The sequence below is a fragment of the Channa argus genome, chromosome 7, assembly GCF_033026475.1.
Source record: "Channa argus isolate prfri chromosome 7, Channa argus male v1.0, whole genome shotgun sequence".
Taxonomy (NCBI): domain Eukaryota; kingdom Metazoa; phylum Chordata; class Actinopteri; order Anabantiformes; family Channidae; genus Channa; species Channa argus.
Window position 1 is genome coordinate 28,538,420 of NC_090203.1, and position 21,200 is coordinate 28,559,619.

At 38.3% G+C, this 21,200-nt stretch overlaps 1 protein-coding gene across 17 annotated transcripts in view; it reads left to right on the forward strand.

Annotated features, from left to right (window-relative positions):
* The window catches only part of ryr2a (ryanodine receptor 2a (cardiac)), a 231,815-nt gene that overhangs the window by 118,815 nt on the left and 91,800 nt on the right, over nucleotides 1-21,200 (forward strand). For all 17 annotated transcript variants that reach the window (XM_067511788.1, XM_067511778.1, XM_067511780.1 and 14 more), the window contains 19 exons: nucleotides 742-901; nucleotides 1,044-1,130; nucleotides 2,711-2,842; nucleotides 3,519-3,613; nucleotides 3,765-3,940; nucleotides 4,021-4,664; nucleotides 6,804-7,004; nucleotides 8,182-8,287; nucleotides 9,250-9,393; nucleotides 10,209-10,336; nucleotides 12,930-13,075; nucleotides 13,956-14,070; nucleotides 14,197-14,329; nucleotides 15,122-15,225; nucleotides 17,205-17,340; nucleotides 17,443-17,629; nucleotides 17,954-18,065; nucleotides 18,149-18,269; nucleotides 18,422-18,591. In XM_067511788.1, the coding sequence (XP_067367889.1) occupies nucleotides 742-901; nucleotides 1,044-1,130; nucleotides 2,711-2,842; nucleotides 3,519-3,613; nucleotides 3,765-3,940; nucleotides 4,021-4,664; nucleotides 6,804-7,004; nucleotides 8,182-8,287; nucleotides 9,250-9,393; nucleotides 10,209-10,336; nucleotides 12,930-13,075; nucleotides 13,956-14,070; nucleotides 14,197-14,329; nucleotides 15,122-15,225; nucleotides 17,205-17,340; nucleotides 17,443-17,629; nucleotides 17,954-18,065; nucleotides 18,149-18,269; nucleotides 18,422-18,591 (3,097 nt within the window). The remainder of the gene's footprint in view (nucleotides 1-741; nucleotides 902-1,043; nucleotides 1,131-2,710; nucleotides 2,843-3,518; nucleotides 3,614-3,764; nucleotides 3,941-4,020; nucleotides 4,665-6,803; nucleotides 7,005-8,181; nucleotides 8,288-9,249; nucleotides 9,394-10,208; nucleotides 10,337-12,929; nucleotides 13,076-13,955; nucleotides 14,071-14,196; nucleotides 14,330-15,121; nucleotides 15,226-17,204; nucleotides 17,341-17,442; nucleotides 17,630-17,953; nucleotides 18,066-18,148; nucleotides 18,270-18,421; nucleotides 18,592-21,200) is intronic.

Here is a 21,200-nt window from a genome sequence, read left to right on the forward strand (position 1 = left end):
GTATTTCAGCTACGAATTGTGAATTTCACCTTTACTGTACTGAAGAAAGATATAAAATAATAAAGGGGAGGCTCCATGGTCTGAATCTGAATGTCATTTTTAGGACCTTTTTCTTTTACACCATTTCCATTTCTACCATTTACAATAAAAGCTCCAGGTCTTTACAATGCTAAACTGACCTTCCTTTAAAGCAATCACTAAAGAGGCAACTCAATTATACACACACACACACACACATATATATATATATATATATATATATTAAAAAACATCCACTGTCTAATTCACAGAAGTATCTTACTAGGTAAGTAGTGATGTCAAAAATGCTCACTAGTAAACTAGTTTTACAGTATTACAAGTGCCATCTGGTTAATCTAAATCTAAAATATAATCGTTACTTTTTCTACTTTATTCCTCACTTTGAACTTTTCAAAACTACTTTAGTGTATTATGATTTTTACTACAGTGGCTGTCTATTATAAAACTAATGGCAAAGGAAAGATTGTGTCCCATTTAGTGTCAATATGGGACAGACCATTCATGTATCAAAATGAGACATGAATTGCTTTTTTTTAAGTTTGCCAACTTTACTGTCAACATATAGATATGGCTGTAATCATTTAAAGAGCAGCACTGGCACTAGTGCAGAGTCATTCACTGCTTTTGGGCAAGACACACTTTTCTAACCAATCAGTGTTAAGTGCAGTAACTGCTGCATGGTGTGTTTGTGTCGTTCTACAGTATAAAGCGCAGTAATTGTTTCATGGTGTGGGCTGGAGAGAACAGCAGTCCTGGTCAGGGCAGGAACAACAATGGCTTAGAGATTGGCTGTCTTGTAGACACAACAAATGGACTGCTGACATTCACCGCCAATGGCAAAGAGCTCAGCACATATTACCAGGTGACGCAGTTCCTTCCTTCACCATTTTGCTTTCTATGTTAAAAGTTATCCTAATGCATTTTCTTTGCTTCCAACAACACAAAATTTAACACAAGTGACTCTATTTGGACTTTGTTTGCTGACCTTTTTGTCCTTTTCACAGGTGGAGCCCAGTACTAAGCTGTTCCCTGCAGTCTTTGCCAAGGCCACCAGTCCCAATGTCTTTCAGTTTGAACTGGGGCGATTAAAGGTAAATGGGACACACATAGATAAGACCTTCAGTAATGAGTAACAACGCAAGAAATATTTACATTTATAACTGAAGTTAAAATTAAAACCAAATTCACTAAAAGTTGAAACCAACAAGCCAAAAAAGAAAAACTAACTCAACATTTTTTTTAATAATAACTCCGGCGAGAGACCATTGTGGTTTGATCCTGTTTCAGTTTCATAGCACAGGCAGTACTGTTAAATCATCGGTCTAGTGGAATTATTCATCACTGAGCTTTATATCTGTAACACCTGTAAAAGGAATTTGGCCTGAGTTGGATTCTGAATCAGTGTTTTCCACTTGTAGGTGAGTGTTGATACATTAATTTACACCCTCTCGGGGGTTGTGAGTCCTTTTGCATTTACATGGCACAGGAAAACAGAGTCTTTGTTCATCTAGAGAAAACGTATTCAAGCCTCCCAGGAAGCCTCCTAGGAAAGGAGGGAGTTCACTCTCTTTCCTCTCAAAGACTGGTTAAAGATCAGTTTATCAGTTTTCTTTGTTGGGATTTGTCTCTGCGGTCTTGTGTGTGCTATAGTGGAAAGCAACATGTGACCTTACCTGTTACTCATACTTAGAACTTCCCAAAAAAGTTTCAAAGTAGTAATTCACCTTCACTAGCTTCTCTCCATTGGGTTCCCATTAAATGTAGAATGGAATTTAAAACCCTGCTTCTTACATATAAAGCTCTGAATGGTCAGGCTCCATCATATATAGAAGACCTCATAGCACCAAATCATCCCAGTAGACCACTTCGCTCTCAGAATGCAGGCCTACTTGTGGTTCCCAGAATTTCCAAAAGTAGAATGGGAGGTAGAGCCTTTAGCTATCAAGCTCCTCTCCTGTGGAACCAAGCAGACAACCTCTCTACTTTTAAGTCTAGGCTTAAAACCTTCCTTTTTAATAAAGCATATAGTTAGTTATAGTTATGCTGCCATAGGCTTAGACTGCTGGGGGACCCACCCCCCCAATGCACTGAGCTCCTTTCCTCCTCTTGACCATCTCTCCTCTCCTCTCATCCAGCAATTGTCACCACTGTATGTCATTAACTCTGAGTGTTCTCTCCCGTAGTTGTCTTTGTCCTCCTCTGTCCCCCTCTCTCTGTCCCTTTCTGCAGGTGTCCCCCGGCTTTGAAGCTGTGTGTCTTCCAGCGTGAAGCTACTGGTCCTACCAATCTGCCCGATGTTTTGTTGTTGCTTTTTGTTGGTCTGTTCTTTTCTCTCTCCCCTTTCCACTCACCCCAACCGATCGAGGCAGATGGCCGTCCACCCTGAGCCTGGTTCTGCTGGAGGTTTCTTCCGTTAAAGGGAGTTTTTCCTCTCCACTGTTGCCTATGGCTTGCTCCAGGGGGAATTGTTGGGTTCTCTTTATATATCTTTATACTCTTGACTTTATTCTGTAAAGTGCCCTGAGATGACTTTGTTGTGAATTGGTGCTATATAAATAAAGTTGAATTGAATTGAATTGAATTAGTAATGCTCATAATGTCTCTTTTGACCTTCCCAGCCCTTCTAAAATCATCTTATGACATTGTCTATTGTCTTTCCGTTTACTTTCAGAATGTAATGCCCTTGTCAGCGGGTCTATTTAAGAGTGAGAGGAACAACCCAATTCCTCAGTGTCCTCCTCGACTTCATGTCCAGTTTCTCACTCCTGTTTTATGGAGTCGTGTTCCTGACCACTTCCTTAAGGTAACTGCTCCTACGAATACCATCAAGTTTGCTATGAGTCCTGAAATGATGCTGAGCTACTGATATAATTTTTGCATGTTCACTTAACTCGATCATTCAACCTGCAGAATGTTACTTTATGACTTGGTGGACTCTACACACCACCTATATGAGAGTCCGACTGACCCTCTTGCCAAAACAATGGATGCCGTCTACTTTCATATAAGGGCGGTTAGAGACCCAGGGAGGTCAGGACTGGCCCTGCCAGTGGTTGCCAGAGACCCTATCTGTATGTCAATACAAAGATAATGGTCACTTGCTTATTTGAAATATACCATGCTGGTGATATTATAGTCCGGGGTGGGTTTGTCGTGGTGATGCTGGAATTTCCAATGGCCTTTCTCAGACATAAGTGTATGTGATGCTGTACACACTGTATCTGTAACTCAGGCCTAGGCAAAGGTTTCTTCTATTCAGTCTGTGTTGTCTCCTAGCTCCACTAAAACCCTTACTAATGACTTCCCACACCCTTTAATGAACTCTTGAACATTGGCTTGCACTATTGTCACAGCTCACACCTACTTCTTAATCTGACAGCTAAAAATGATTTAAACACTCAGGTTATAAATTACAGACATTAGTACTTAATGTCATATATAATAATCTAATGTATGCTGTCTGTGAATGGCTTTTTCAGGTGTCAGTGTCCAGAGTCAATGACAGACACGGCTGGCTGGTCCAGTGTAACAAACCACTGCAGTTCATGTCTCTGCACATACCCGAGGAAAACAGGTAGAGTACCCTGAGCTACACACACACACACACACACACACACACACACACACACACAGAATCACTACTACTTCAAGTTAACACAATGTCCACACAATGTTACTTTGTAAACACTTGTTTCTTATGCTGCCTTTCTTGCTCTGGTTCCCAGGTCGGTGGATATCCTAGAGTTGTCAGAGCAGAGGGACTTATTAAAGTTTCACTACCATACTCTCAGACTGTACTCTGCAATCTGTGCACTGGGAAACAATCGAGTGGCACACGCACTATGCTCCCATGTAGACGAGGCACAGCTCCTACAGGCTATAGAGAATAAATATATGCCAGGTAACACATCCAGCACATAAAAAGAAAAACATTAGATTCCCTTAAGAAATTCTTGTCATCATTTTATCTTTCATCCACAGGATTGCTTCGTGCAGGCTACTATGACCTCCTCATAGACATCCACCTGAGCAGCTACGCCACGGCTCGCCTCATGATGAACAATGAGTACATTGTTCCTATGACAGGCGAAACAAAGAGCATCACCCTATTTCCTGATGAAAACAAGAAGCATGGCCTACCAGGCATTGGCCTCAGCACCTCTCTAAGACCCAGAATACATTTCTCATCTCCAACTTTTGTTTGTGGGGCCAGATCATCACAGCGTAACAACGGCAACAACATATCAGGATCAGGAGACTGTTTCCAGTACAGTCCTGAATTCCCCTTGGAAATACTGAAAGTTAAAACCATTGAAATGCTGACAGAGGCGGTGCAGGAAGGAAGCATGCATGTACGGGATCCAATAGGAGGCAGTACTGAGTTTCTATTTGTCCCCCTCATCAAGCTCTTCTACACCATGCTCATCATGGGAGTTTTCCAAAATGGAGATCTGAAGAACATCCTACGACTGATTGAGCCATCTGTGTTCTCTGAAAGAGGAGACAGGCATGAGGAGAGTCACATTGAACTTGAGGTGGAGACTGAATCAGGGGTGGATGGAGGAAGGAACATACCAAAAGAAGGACTGTTACAGATGAAGCTACCAGAGCCTGTAAAACTCCAGGTAATAAGCTAGTAAAACCACACAATTTCTAAATGCACTTTTTTAGGATCACATCTGGATCTATCTATTTTCTTTGTAAGAGATCTTTCTTATTCTAACATTCCTTTTCTATAGCATAATATATGTACGCTGAGTGAAAGTTCATGCACAGACACTGTGTGAATGTGTGTGAATGTGAGTGCAAATGGGTAAATGAGAAGCAGTGTAAAGCACTTTGAGTAGCTATAGGTAGAAAAGTGCTATATAAGTGCAGAACATTTACCATGATGGAACCTGAAAAAACACACAGGTGTATTCACAAATTTAGTTTTCAGTTTTCCAGTATTCACCTTTTACTTCTTCGCTGAGTGAGCTTATTAAAAACATAGTTTTTTACAGTTACACAAGACATTGAATAAGAGTTTTGTTTTGGCCCCAAGATGCTTTTGTGACAGGTTCTGTAACAAATTCTATGAGAAGGAAATATGCTAAATGAGCTGCACATGTCTTAAAATCATATTGACCTGCCATGTCTCTGCACTTTGTTGGGTGGTTCTTGCCATATTAAAATGAACTTCAATAATGAAGTAATTCTAATTGTAATATTTGTTGTATACAACCACTACCTCAAAAGCACTACCTCACTACTGCATATTAAGAATACTAGAAATTCCACCTTTTTACAATGTACACACAAAGAGCTTACATCAATTTGGGAAATCTAAAATATGAAACATATTTGGCTTAAATCTGCTGACAGTCAAAACAATTCTTCAGCATGAACTAGCTGTCGTGGCAAAAACTGTAAGGCAAGTTAGGAGGCAAAAAGGCAACTTACAAGTGAATGATAACGGTGAATTTAATCAGCAAATAGAGAAACATGCAGAGCAGAACAGAGCTACACTCTACAGCGGGTCAATCTGATTGACCAAGATGTGCAGGTTGTTCAGCCTTTTATACATACAACTCAACAGCTGGGTTCACACAAAGAACAAAGGGATGAGTCAATGCAAATCAACCTTCATACAATGTGGTCAGGAGTCTTAATTAACAAGTTCATGTTACTTTGTCCTTTTGTCTTCATTGTCTTTTAAGTCCTTGAGATTGATGATTTGTGCTGGTTCCCGTGGGCTCCCTTCTGGGAAGCAAATGTTCGGGTGTAGGTAGTTTTATAGTTGATATCTACCTAACACACTTCTTTGTGTGGCCAGAGACATGATGTCTTGCTGGGGAGCAAAAGGTGAGGAGGCACTGGTGTAAGCAGGTTTGATACTGAGTCTGCCAGAAGTGTGAAACAGTGTTACCTAGATTTTGGAATTTCCCTCACACTAGCTTTCACTAGCATTTTTATTGCAGTAAGGTCAGGGCATTCCAAAACATTGCATTTCTTCTATTTCAACCATTCTTTGATATAATAAGTTGTATATTAGGGTTATTTGTTTTTGTGCATGGTGGAGATTCCATTGAAGTTGCCCATAAGGGGATGAAAACTTAACCCTGAACATAATAACAATGCACATTGAGCAAGTTATTTTATCATCAGAAGTAACAAAAATGGTTAAATGTATAAAAGTTATGGTAAAACAATAACAAAATGTTAAATATTTAAACGTATATTTAAACATTGCTGTTTTATTTGGCATTGCATCAGGCCACTAAATTAATGTAGCAAACAAGCACATTAATCAATAAATTATCACTGTTGTGGAGCACCAGATTAGAGATGATCACTCTTTTAATACTATTTAATCATTGAATAACAAGAAAAAATCTCTCCTATATTGAAGGCAGGAAATTATCTAGATAATTGATCTCTGTCTTCTATATCACCAAAAGAATAAACAACACATCACTGGATGTATATAGGTTATTATTGATCTAGCAATTACAAAGATAATTGCAAGTAAATAATAATTGAATCAACATACAAAAGAATAAAGTGTTTGGAACATATTAATGGTGTTCAACACAGGGAATTCCATTAAATTCCCATTCATTTCAGTGAGATTGGAGAGACGCACTATGGGAGACAGGTTAAAGGTCACTTTGTTATCTTGATCAGAAGTCTGTCTCTGCAGCTTTAAAGCACCACTGAATTTGTAAATGCATTTGTCTAATGTGTGTGTGTGTGTGTGTGTGTGTGTGCGTGCGCATCTGTAGATGTGCCATGTGCTTCATTACCTATGCGACTGTCAGGTGCGTCATCGTATCGAAGCAGTAGTGGCCTTCTCTGATGACTTTGTGGCCTGTCTCCAAGACAACCAAAGGTTCCGCTACAATGAGGTGATGTTGGCACTGAACATGTCTGCAGCCCTCACTGCCAAGAAAACCAAAGAGTTCAGATCACCTCCACAAGAACAGGTAGGAACATAAAGAATTTTAAGTCTGGTCTTCAAGACAGAAGGGTAGTATTTATAGTATCAATGGATATATTGAATCAAGAGTCAAGTTTAGCCTCTGAAGAAATTCCTACAGAATCTACCCAGAGTTGTGTTTCACACATGTAACACAAAGTGGGAGACACTCGCATAATCCAGATTTTGAACTGGTGGGTTTTTAGGATAAACTGGTAATCTTAGTAACGTAGCTCTTGGCCATTTGCATTCACACATAAACTGTATCCAGAGACTATAGTCAGGTTTGGCCTTCTAACTCTGGCACTAATTACCTACCATTTTTATATTTTTAGGACTATAAAATTTGGAAAACTCAATCATGCTTTCTGAAATATGTAGCAATATGAGTTATCAGTATTGCTGTTTTATTAGGCCTTGCACCAGGCCACCAAATTAATGTAGCAAACAAGCCTATCAATCAATAAATTATCCCCCCTGTGGAGCACCAGACCAGTTAGAAATGATCACTCTTTTAATAGCCGGTAATCATTGATTAACAAGAAAAAAATCTGTCACATATCAAAGAAGGGGAATTGTCTTGATAATTGATCTGTCTTCTATATCACCAAAAGAATAAACAGCACGTCACTGGATGTATATAGGTGATTATTGATCTAGCAATTATAAAGATAATTGCAAGTGAATAATAAATGTAATAACACACAAAAGAACAAAAAGTTGGGAATGTATTAATGGTGTTCAACACAGGAAATCTAATGAAAAGATAAATGGACTAATAGTTAAAGAAAATAGAATAAATCCTAGTACTAAGATTGGAGGTTTAATTTTCAGTGTGATTGGAGACAGGGACTCTGGGAGACAGGTTAGAGGTCACTTTTGTATCTTGATCAGGAGTCTGTGTCTGTAGCTTTAAAGCACCACTGAATTTGTTAATGCATTTGTCTGTGTGCAGGTTTTACTTTTCTGTACATGAAGACATTACTGAAATGCACTGCAGACCCCAAGTGAAACAGCTTACTATCCAATAAAACCTATAAAGTGTTGGAAACACCTTCCTAAAATTTCACTTAAAACTATGAGCAGAAGTATGTGGATGCCTGTTATGTAAGCCAGGGGCTGTTTTGAAGGTGTTGAATGTATCATAACTAGTGTTACACTAACACTTGAATGTTTTCCTGCAGATCAACATGCTGCTGTCCTTTAAGGATGACAAGCAGGAGTGTCCCTGTCCTGAATACATTCGGGAACAACTGCTCGACTTTCACGAAGATCTGATGAGACACTGTGGTAAACAACCAGTCAGCTTCAACAACAGAGCCTTAAATTAATTACAACAACCAGTTTTCTGACAGGGATAAATAAGATTGAATAGGTGATGGAACATTTTCAAATATACATGGATTAGCCACAACATTAACAACACCTGGTAGTTTTTGTTTTTTTATAAAAGTTTAGGAACCATTAAATGCTCATGTATCATTATGAGGTTAACCACCTGTCAGCACATAAAATGTTTAAAATTCAATTCCATTCAATTCAACCTTATTTATATAATGCCAATTCACAAAAAAGGCATCTGAAGGCACTTTACATAATTAAAACTTCCTATAATGAAAGAAACCTCCAGCAGAATCAGGCTTAGGTTGGGAAGCCATCTGCCTTGAACAATTGTGGTGAGTGGATAATGGAGAGCGAAAAGAAAAGAGCAACAAAATGCAATAAAATATTGGGCAGATTGGCAGGACCAGTAGCTGCGCACTGGAAAACACACAGCTCCAGAGTTGGGAACACCTGCAAAAAGGGACAGAGAGAGGGAGACAGAGAGGAAAATTAGCTTCACCTTTACCAAAGTGGCCTTTGACCCTATTTTTTTTTAATTGCTGTGCATGTTCTGCCATAATTAACACAATCAGTTGTTTGGAATAAATTGTTTTCTGAAGGAGCATTTTACTTTTGTAGTTTAATTAAAATGTAGATAATCTACTTAGTTCTTGAGTTAAGGTTTTGAAGTGGTGCCTTTAGTCTAGAATTGTTTAGGCCAATACTTTTACTTTTACTTGAATATTGAGTTTGTGTGCTTCTAGCACCTCTGCACATAGTGTATCACAATTTGCTGTTTATGGGGCTGTGTGGCTACAAGCAGCTAAGAGTCTCCAAGCTGACCCTTGTCCTGACATATTTAAGATCACCAGTTGTGGATGTGTTAGTGTAAATTATTGCTTTATCCAGTTTTTTTTTCTTCCTGTCAGGTATAGAGCTGGATGGGGAGAGAGGGATAGATGGTGACAGTGACTTCACCATCAGAGGCCGACTCATGTCACTGGTGGAGAAAGTCTCTTATCTGAAGAAGAAGATGACCAACCTGCCAAAAGAGAAAAAAGACAGAAAACCCAGTAGGTCCTATGCACAAGCTTAAACATATTTTGTATGTTAAATCTTTGGTAAGAATTGAACAGTAAGCCAAATTGGCTACTCAGTGGCAACTGGACTCGTACTAGGTCCTTTTTGGTCCACACTTTAAAAAAAATCTCCACATTCTAGCCAGAGAAGACAGATGCTTTGCAAGAGGGGTAAAAGAAGAACCATCTGCTCTATGCCAAATTGGAATGTAAAACAGTAGGGGTGGTCTACAACATTTACATTTAGTCATTTAGCAGACACTTTTATCCAAAGCGACTTACAAGTGAGGCACAAAGCAAGCAAAAATTTATGTCAATGAGAAAACATCCAAGCAAAGTCCTATTATGTTTCATGAGATGCAAGTGCAAGAAAGAGCAGAAAGGAAGTTTTAAAAAAAATAGATTTAAGAGCATAGGAAGGTGTGGAAAAGTTCTGGTTTCAGCAGTTTTTTGAATACTGGGAGTGAGTTTGCTGAGAGTGAAAGGTTTGGTAGCTCTTTCCACTATCGGGGGATCACTGAGCTGAAGAGTTTTGCTTGGTTTCTTCTGTCCTGTGCTGGGACCAGCAGACGTTGCTCATTGGCAGAGCTCACTGGATAGAAGGGATTATAGACCTGAATGAGGGAGTTGAGCTAAGCAGGAGCTATGGAGTTGAGTTCTCTTTTTTAAATAGTGGTTTAATTACAGCTCCCTTATAGGCCTGTGGTACATAGCCTGTTTCTAAAGATAGATTGATGATGTATAATATATACATGTCTATTAAGTGTAAAGCATTACCAAGATCCTTAATCCCATCTCTGTGTCTGCAGGTACATTACAGCAGCTGATTTCAGACACAATGGTCCGCTGGGCTCAGGAGTCGGTAATTGAAGATCCAGAACTGGTCAGAGCCATGTTTGTCCTGTTGCACCGCCAGTATGATGGTATTGGAGGACAGGTGTGTGTGCACACGTGCATGTTTGTGTTTGTTTTATTAGATTAACCTATCATTAAGACCCTGATTAAATTTGAATATAGGTGGGTAACCTATATTCAAATTTAATAGCTGTATTCATCAAGTGTGGCTTCACATGAAGTACTGAAACAGTTTTGGTTAATGTCCCTATTGAATTATTAATGGAGACTTATTCTGGACTTTTACCTATTGTTGTCCTACTTGATCTGAGTGCAGCCTCTGTTACAGTGTCCCCTTTTCCCAGATGAAGAATGTGGAGTAATTTTTACTTAACATACCTTCCACATCATGTCAACTCCTCCTCTGGCTTCCCACCGTGTTAATATAAAAACTCTACTTCTCACATTCAAAGCCCTTCGTAACCTCAGCCCACTTTACCTTTCAGAAAGCTTCCCATTAGACTCCTTCACAGCGTCTCACAGGGTGTCCTCTCCACACCTTCTGCCTGCTTCACTGCCATGGACTCCTTTATTCGCACTACATTTGTAATAAAGATTCATTACTTCCTTTAAAATCATGCTTTAAGACTTATTCAAAATTGCTTATTCTTTATGAGCTGCACATTTTAATAAGCTATTTTATTAGTTAATTGATTTAGTTAAGTGAGTTATGCTATGGCTTTTAATTTCAGTTTTTTGTTATGTGTATGGTGACCTTGATTTTTCAGAAAGGTCTTTTAAATAAAATGTACTTTTAATATTTCATATTAATAGGAATAATTTCAAATTCAGTTCAATTTCAAGTAGTTCATACAGTGAAATAATACTAACCAAATAATTGTCACTCTTTCTATAGTGTGTCTTAATTTTTGCAGGACCCGAAAAAGGAGGAGACGGCAAGGGAAGGGGTTATAATTAAAGTTTATTTAAACAAAGGAAACAGAAAATCACTCACACTAATACTCACAACGAAAACTAAGTAAAACAGACCAAGAACTTAAACTGCTGGGGAGAGAGGATTAACTAAATAATAACCACACCGGGAAGACAAGCGAACTAAGAAACTAGAATAATACAGAAAACCTAAACAACAAAACTACGCAGGAATAAACGGAAAATCAAACCTCAGACCAAAACTCTAGGAACAGGTGGGCACAAGAGGGCAAAGTCCAAAGGGGGTAATCCACAGGTGTGCAGGTGTGCAGGGGAAGCAGGGAAGCAGGGAAGCAGGGAAGCCAAAGTCCACAGCGGTAATTCATAAGGAGAGTTCTCTAGGGAAGCAGGGGAGACGATCTAGCAGTGAGCAGTGGGGAAAGCTGGGTATAAATAAACTGGGGAACAGGTGAAACCAATTATAACAAAATGAGGAAGGTAAAGATACTAAAAAGACTCAAAGCAAGGGACACAGGAGTATCAACAAAATAAAAGCACAAAACAGGAAATCAATTTAAACAAAACTAGACCAAAACCAGGGACTGTGACAATAATAGGTTTTGTGTAAAAGTTTTCATTTTGTACATTGTTGTTTCTGTATCTCTATACAACTTTACTAAGAAAATATTTATAATGCATACAATACCAACTGTCAATATGTATAATACACTCAATGGCCACTTTATTAGGTACAGCTGTATAATCTAATGCAATCCAATACAGTCGCTCTGTCATGAATTCTAGTTAATCTTATAATGTCTCAGTTTTTGAATTAAAACAGAAAGGTTCTATTCTCTGTTTATTATTGAGGTTGAAGTAGTTAGTGGAATCGTACTGGAGTGCATTATAAGAAGAGGTGGTTCTAATGTTTTGGCCATCTCAATAAGTTCAGATAGAGTCTCCATGGGTTACTTCATGGCATTGGTTGTTTATCATAGACAAAAGTCTGTCATTATTAAACAAATAATTAAGCCGTATGTTTAGTCATGTGCACTCCATACCTCCATTAACCAATCCTGTTCAAGGTTGCGGGAGGGCTGGAGCCTGACCAAGGTATAATGGGCAAGAGAGGGAGTACACCCTGGACAGGTTCGCCAGTCTATCTCAGGGCCAGCACAGAGACATACACAGAAAGACAACAATTTACACTACGGGCAATTTATTCACTGGGTAATCTAACATGCATGCATTAGTACTAACCACTCCACCACCTTGTTGTCCACCTGCAATATCCATCCATCCATCCATCCATCTATTATCAGTAACCGCTTATCCTATTTGGGTTGTGGGGGGGCTGGAGCCCATCACAGTTGTCATAGGGTGAGAGGTTGGGTACACCCTGGACAGGTTGCCAGTCTGTCTCGGGGCCAACACAGGGAGAGATACACGGACAGACAACCATTCACACTCGCATTCACCCCTATGAGAAACTTACTCACCACTTAACCTAACACGCATGTCCTTGGACTGTGGGAGTACCAAGAGGAAATTCATGCAAGCAACATGCAAGCAAGCTTCAAACAGAAAACCAGGGGCATATTAGCTCATTAGTCACCACTCCACCACCTTGCTGGCCCTGTGTAATATATCTGAGCTTTTAAAACAATATTAAACTGTAAATGATGAAGAAATCAGTTTTAGTACATGTGCTCCTCAGTCTGCACCTGCTAACAAAAGAAACATATTTGTCTCCCTCTGTCCAGGTGCGAGCACTTCCTAAGACTTACACTATAAACTCAGTATCCATTGAGGATACCATCAACCTGCTGGCTGCTCTTGGTCAGATCAGATCCTTGCTGAGTGTCCGAATGGGAAGAGAGGAGGAGAAACTGATGATCAGAGGGTTGGGGTGAGGAATTTCTAACACATCTTACCTTCATTTGGCCCATAAATACTTAAACTGTACAAATACATAAGTATATAATACACAAGTACCCTTTCATTAGAAAACTGTGCACTTTATTCAAACCTAAAATGCAGGGGGCGGGTTCCAGTGATCACTAGTAGGCTAAAGTGTAACTAGTTCATGGTAATAGGCATAAATGATGGGTTAAGGGTTATTTTGGGTATTTGATCTGATGCTTTTATGTTTTATTTTTACAATATATGTAATATACTATAATATCAAAGAGTGACAATAAGAGCCTACAGCAGTTATTTTAAGAATAAAACATCGACTACTGATAAAACGGGTGGAATTTTGCTACTGTTATGTCGTCTGCAAGATTTGTGATGTGTGTATTGGAAGGTTTTCCTTGGCTTCAGCTCGGACAGTAGTAAAATTCCATCCGTAAAAAGACAGCGAATTCCAGCACTTTTACTAAAACTTAAGTGTTTTCTCAAAGAGTTACACATATGCATTTAGTTTTCTGAGTGAATACATTTGCACATTATTTTACATACACACAAATATTATTTACGGTTACACATTTGTGTCCAGACACACAAGTCTGAGAACGCACACACATATCCCAGCACAAACAAACTAGTCTGAGTACGAAGGCACAAATCCCTGTACACACACAAATAATTTTGCTACTATTCCACTTCCATAGAAAATCCAGTTAAGAATTTAGAACTTTAGGTTTAGAACACTGGTTGTTATGTTTATTTGACTTAGACGTGACAGTGAATTTGACACCACCAGAAATATTGCCTGCGGGAACATAAAGCCATCTCTATCTGTGTTTACTTCATGTTTCTTTTATTTCCCTCCTGTACCTCTGCAGTGACATAATGAACAACAAGGTGTTCTACCAGCATCCCAACCTGATGAGAGCTCTAGGGATGCATGAGACAGTCATGGAGGTCATGGTCAATGTGCTTGGTGGAGGAGACTCTAAGGTTTGAAACTGCCGAGCTAGAAAATAGAAGTTAAGAACTAAAACAACAAATGTATTTTGGGACCCCTGTTGCAATTGAAGGACAATTAGTGTGTAACAATACTTCACATTGTGTGTGTTTTTGCAGGAAATAACCTTTCCTAAAATGGTGGCCAACTGTTGTCGGTTTCTTTGTTATTTCTGTCGAATCAGTCGTCAGAACCAGAAGGCCATGTTTGACCATCTCAGCTACCTGCTGGAGAACAGCAGTGTGGGCCTCGGTAAGTGTATATGTGTGTGCGTGTCCCTTTGATCTCCTAACTGATACAGTTAGTCTTCCACCATTTCCTTGTTTACTATATATGGTACATGGTATGGTATACATATAGTATGGTATAGAAGTACACAAGCTAGTAAGTGCCAATGCAAGTGCATGACATGTGGATGATCTGGAAGTATATTTCCCCATTAATGAAACATTGTCTTAAGGATCTAGGAGTTTTTAATCGTATTAAACAATGTTAACAAAACAAAACAAAAAGCACAATGTGACAGTTTTAATTATGTGCAAGTGATGAATACCATTTACCTGATAAGCAGGTTCTGTCTATGCTTGCTGAAAGTGTGAGGAAAATTGTTTTCAGGTGTAACTACACAGTAGCAAGACCGAATCCTTGTGTATTTCTAACCTGTACTGGAAACATATCTATACAACTTAGTAAAATAGTATAGTAGAGCATAGTAAATCTAAAAGTTCTGATATATGGCTTTATTCTAGTTCCAGTCCTTTGTTATTTTGTACGCAAACCTTCTAAATATAATTTTTTTAACAATATGTTATCAAGATTATTTGACTTCTTGCTTTATGTTGACTAAATCTCCTAAGCTTTCTAAAAATTCTGATTACATTCCTGTATAACTACTGCTGTACAGGAATGTAATCAATCACAAATGCATTTTGTGGGGACAGTAATTGCAACTAGGTTAAATTTTATATTAACAGGATGATGATTTGTTTAAAGTTTTATTAGGGTCATGTGTAGATTTTCCTTATATGTTGTTTCTCCCCTCAGCATCTCCATCCATGCGAGGCTCTACACCTCTTGATGTAGCTGCAGCATCAGTCATGGATAATAATGAGTTGGCCCTGGCTTTGAGAGAGCCGGACCTGGAGAAGGTGAGGGTGACACAGAGAAACAGACTGAAACAAGGCGTGTTAGAAATTAGTAGTTTCTTTAGAGGGACAATGTTTAGCAGAGGACTGCAGCTGCATGGGCTTTACTTTAGACCAGTCCAAAGTAGCTTTAAGATATAACTCCACAGCAAATTGTTGATTTTTAATGAATTGTCATGATGGTAAAATTTCAAAAAAATTTCATGGTTGAAACATATTGGAAAATGGAAAAAATACAAATTTCCCCATCAACCTACACCTACTAAAATTAAAATGTCTCATTTACACAGTATTCAACAACCTATCCAAATTATGGATACGTTTATTCTGTTTGCTTTTTAATTTTGTTGAGATAAACTAAGAACGTGGTGGGAGTCTACCTGTAGCAAATTGAACTGATTGGAAAGATGTGTAGAGAGTCTTAAACATTATACAGCTTGAGTGAATCTGTAAGGAAGAGTCCAATAAAACTGCCAGAATCCAGTTGTCAGAAGGTTGAAAGGTAGGTGGTTACCCAGTATTAAGAGATATAACTTCAGTCCAAGGGTCTCTGCAAAGCAGTGTTGTATTCAAAACCACCTTAACCGAGACCAAGTCATGACCAAGATCTTAGACCAAGTCAATTCCAAGACCAAGGCAGGGCGAGACCAAGTCAAGAACCCCCCCCCTCCCCACACACACACACTCACACACACACACACATACACAGAAAATTGTACGAAGCATGCCAAATATTCAACATTTAGTGCAAGTGCAGAAAAGCTGCAAACACTCTGCTTACAGTATATTGAAGCAGGTTGTGTACCTTTAGTATAAAACTATTACAGAAACAATACATTAATATATGTAAAATATTGATGTTCAGGAACATCATCAGAACTACAAACAATCTGTTACAGATTTACGTGTGAGCTTCAAAATATGTTTGACCATACTAACTTAGGTTTTACTCCAATAGATACCAGCTAAAGTAAGATACCTTCTAGGCAGATTCCAAAGATTCAAACATTGAATAGTAAAATGGCAGGTGTTTCAGTTAATAAATTACAAAACTGTTTCGTATGGAGCAGCTTAAATAATTAAACAGCTAATTTTGCTGCAGAGATGAAAACAAATGCTAATGCTAGTTAAGTAGCTTTGCCACTTAGTGTACCTTTGCTTCCTATCTGCTTCCTTTCCAAGTGTCAGTAAAAGTTTTACGTGTTCCCACCTGTCTCAGTAATCGTGGCATTTCAAAATTCTGTGGTTTAGGTAGCCTAATTTTTTCAGAGTTGATTCAGCTGACACCAGAAGAGTGAAGGGGGTTGACTGCCAACAATTTCCAATTAGAAGTAAGCGAAGTAATCGGCTGCGTTTGAAGCAGAAAGTTTTACATCAAATCCCAGTAAATGCTCAGGAAATTTTGTCATTTTACCAAAGCCGTGGACTTGACTTGAAAAAATCCAGACTCTGCTCTGTCTAAGACCAAGACAGGATAGTAAAAAAGTGGTCTCACCAGTCTTGGGCTGGTCTTGGGCTTGAGACCAGTCTTAAGCCCAAGACCAATGTCAAGCACTACAACACTGCTTTACACTATTTAAATAACATATAGCAAATTTCAGTCTTTGATTTTTAGGTCATTTCGTTCATTTAAAAAAAAAAAGGTTTTGTTTTTAAGGTTTATAGTGGGTGGATAAATTGACTTTTAAAAACAACATTTAAAATTGATTACAATTTTTAAAAAGTAAAATGTTCTTCCTAATGTGACAGTATATAAAAAGTGCACCACTTTTTCACTGTTGTCACAGTTTAATATCTGTGGATCAACTCTTCAATGAATCATCTGATTGCTCTTTATGTCTTTTTGAAATAATGTATATTTTTGACTTTATGTATTAGTTTTTAAAATCCTGGCAGAGTTGTTTTAACTTAATTTGCATTTTCTTTTGAAGCACCTGTCACACATTCAGATATGTAAAAATATACTGCACTTATTTGTGTAGGTAGTGCAGTACTTGGCTGGCTGTGGGCTGCAAAGTTGTGTGATGCTGGTGCGTAAAGGTTACCCTGATATTGGTTGGAACCCTGTAGAAGGGGAACGCTACCTTGACTTCCTGCGCTTTGCTGTCTTCTGCAATGGTGAAACTTGAATCTCAGTTCCTTTGAACATACTTTTTTATACTACTTTACAGTATTGTTGTTATGAAGACTACTACTACTACTACTATCTCTTGTGGTTAGGTGAAAGTGTGGAGGAGAATGCCAATGTTGTGGTGAGGCTTCTGATTCGTCGACCAGAATGTTTTGGCCCCGCTCTTCGGGGTGAAGGTGGTGATGGGTTGTTGGCAGCAATGGAGGAGGCCATTAAGATCTCCCAGGATCCTTCCAGAGATGGTCCTTCACCCACATCTGAGAGCAGCAAGACACTGTAAGATAACATCTGTCACATCTTATTGATTTGCTCTTATAGTGTTAAATAATGACATTTTAGGGGGGAAAGATACCTTTCCCCAGGGTTTTTTGTTTTTCTGCATTGGCATTTATTAGAAGTTAATATAAAGTTCAATAAATCATTGCTTTTGGTATTAACTTACCGAATGGACAGAAGGAAGACTACTTCAATAAGAAGCTTCATAGCTACATAAGCATGTAGAAAGTTCCAACTGCCAGTTCAAACTGTGCAATATCACAGCCGCCAAACACATTGACATGTAAATGAGATGTTATTTTTTGTGTGTATGTGTATATGTAGCAGTGACATGCTGGAAGAAGAAGAAGATGATACCATCCACATGGGCAATGCTATTATGACCTTCTATGCTGCTCTTATTGACCTGCTGGGCCGCTGTGCTCCAGAGATGCATGTGAGTGACTGCACATACATAGACAAACACAGGCTCATGTCCACACACAAATGCACATAGTTAACTAATCTATTCTATATCAGCTGATTCATGCTGGCAAAGGTGAAGCGATCCGCATCAGAGCCATTCTGAGGTCTCTCATTCCCATTGAAGACCTGGTGGGAGTCATCAGCATTCCGTTCTCAATGCCCAGTCTGGCTAAGGGTAAACAAAGCCTTTAACCCCTCTAGAAATTGGATAAAGCATTAATCCTTATTAAAATAGGGCCACCGCAGGATCCAAATGTGCAAACACAAAATAATGGCAGTCTTACCTTATTAATGGCTAGGTCTTGTCTTTTGTCTCTGCGTTTATAGATGGGATGGTGGTAGAACCAGACATGTCAGCTGGTTTCTGTCCAGACCACAAAGCAGCAATGGTGCTGTTCCTGGACCGGGTCTATGGTATTGAAGACCAGAATTTTCTACTTCATCTCCTGGAAGTCGGATTCTTGCCCGACCTGAGAGCTGCTGCCTCTCTGGACACTGTGAGTTTTTCTGTGTGTCCACCCACTCTCTTATCATCACTTTCATCTTCTTTACCTTGTGAAAGTTTCCTATTAATTTATAAAATAATAAATAATTCTAATTAATAAAAGGTTTTTGGATGAAGGGATGAATATAGTCCATGTACTTACATTTTCTATGCAGAATTAGCAAATTAGCACTTATTGGCATAACAGCACTGCAAATGAATACAAATGTTGCTGGATGTGTAAAAAGAAAGTTGTTTGCTAACCTATTTATCAGCATTTCTTTTATGTTGTTCTAATGCCACCAGGTGGACAAATATCATTTAATGTAGCTTTAAATTGGACAAAATAGTTCATAATAACTAAATAATGTCCCAAATAACTTAAATGAGAATTTGTATGGAATCCTTGTATTCTTGCAAAATGATAAATTCTATAAATCTCTTATTTTTGTGTAAGTGTGTGTATGTAAGCCTATGTAAGGTCATCATATGGGCTTTCTCAGTTACTGGTGTGTGGACGCTAGAGTTAACACAGACAAATCCATTCAGTCCAATTGAGAACTTATTATCACAATTGGTGATAGACGGACAGAACACGGCAGAAAAATTGATACGTGTGTAAAAAGCAAGACAGAAAGACACCAGCTGCTGTTTGCTTTCCGACTTCTCCCTCTCTCCTAACTTTCTCCCACCTAGCAACAGTTTGCAGTTTGCAGGGATTTTATCTCTCTTCTTCACACAAACCCTATATCCTGTTTTTCCCCAGTTCTTGCCAAAGAATACATCCCATGTTTTGTTTCCCATTAAATGTTTTGAGAACTGCTCAATTCTGGGACTTAAGCCAGGTCATAATGAATCCTGCTTCTCCCTGTCTCCTCCAACACACACACTTACCTTACTCAGTAAAGTTTTACAGAACATGTGCCCTATAGTCTATAACTCCTACATTCCTATATGTAATACAATTTATATATCACTGTTTATATTATATTATAGATTAATTATAATTATAATTATTATATTATTATCATATTATCTCATATATTAACTCTTATATTTAACCAAGACAAATACATGATTACAGACCATAAACAATCACCTCAAACTAACATTGAGTTTATAATCAATCCCTTATTACAAATAAGAAATCCATAAGTTAAACGTATCCTTAAAGTATTTGATTATAGCAAAAACTTACATTCTAATGGATTAAATCATCAGACAATCATCCTGTTAAATTATTAACAGTCTACACCATTAAAATGTACTTGTAAGCAAAGTTAACAGTAGTTAATTAGAGTCAAGAAACATCATGTTCATTCATAACAGGCTGAAAACTGCTGAATGATCAGCATCTCATCCACTTACCATTCACAACATTTTTACAAGGTGACATTCTTGATGTACAACAATCTCCACACACTTTAATTATTCACAATTATAAAAAAACAGCTTTAATGCAAAATGTAATTTCTTACATCACAGTTAAATTTACATAATGTCATTTTATCTCACTTCACTAAAAGTTCAGGCGAAAAACCCTGTTTCAGGGAACATTCCTGAACGATCCACACACAAAGCACAGAGACAAAAAAACCCCAGTGAATGTCGATTGTGGGAAAAACATCTCCATGGACTTCATGTGAGCAATCACCACCAATGGCTTGCAGTGACCCTGATTGCAAAACAAAAAACAGATATGAGAATCATAAAAGCTTGGCACATAATGTAATAACCACAGAAATTAGATGCTCGGACTATGATAAAAAAAAAATTTGTATTCATACGTATTCGAAATAGACATGTACTCAGGGCATAAGTCTGTACATAACAAGTGCATGACAGATTTACCAGCTCACTCTGACGCCTCACTCTGCCACCTCAAGGTTAGACTCTTCATCATCACCTTCTTCTGTTCCCCTAAAAACTAGAACATCATTAGTGTAGTTAATGAAGTTAATCTAATTAGTGTTTTTATTAGTTGTTATTCAGTGTAACCCAGACTCAAATCCTGATCCAACATCATGTCTACATTTAAACTCATCTGCAATTCCATGTGATTGGCCAATTAAATTTAGGTACACTCTTAGGTCATACGACAAAAATTATTTCTCATAGTCTGAGAGAGTCAAAGCCGGTACCTGCTGCAACAATGTTTCAATAGTCTCAGACATCAGAAGACGTCTACTTTACCCATGTCTCTCAATGGTTGAACATTCATCAAATCACTCTGCAATCTATCCACTCATTTTCCGAAAAGGTTTCATTATTTCTTAGTGTGGTCGCTTTAGGAGCTTTAGCTAATTTGAAACAATTTATAACTCATATGAGGATGCACCAGTCTGTATTTACTATGGAGTTATGGAGCAATATCAATACTGATAACAGGCCTCGCATTGGAGCATCACAATGGTGATGCAAACATAAACATTATCTATAATTTATCCTTGTTATAGGGAACCAGATCAGTCATAAGAGATGATCACTCTGTTAAAAGCAGCTAAAGTAATCACGGATTAACCAAAACGATAATTAATTGGTCACATATCAGAGGCGGCTTTACAGCTAAGTGATCCCTTCTATCACCAAAAGAATAAACAACAAATCACCTAATATGGATAA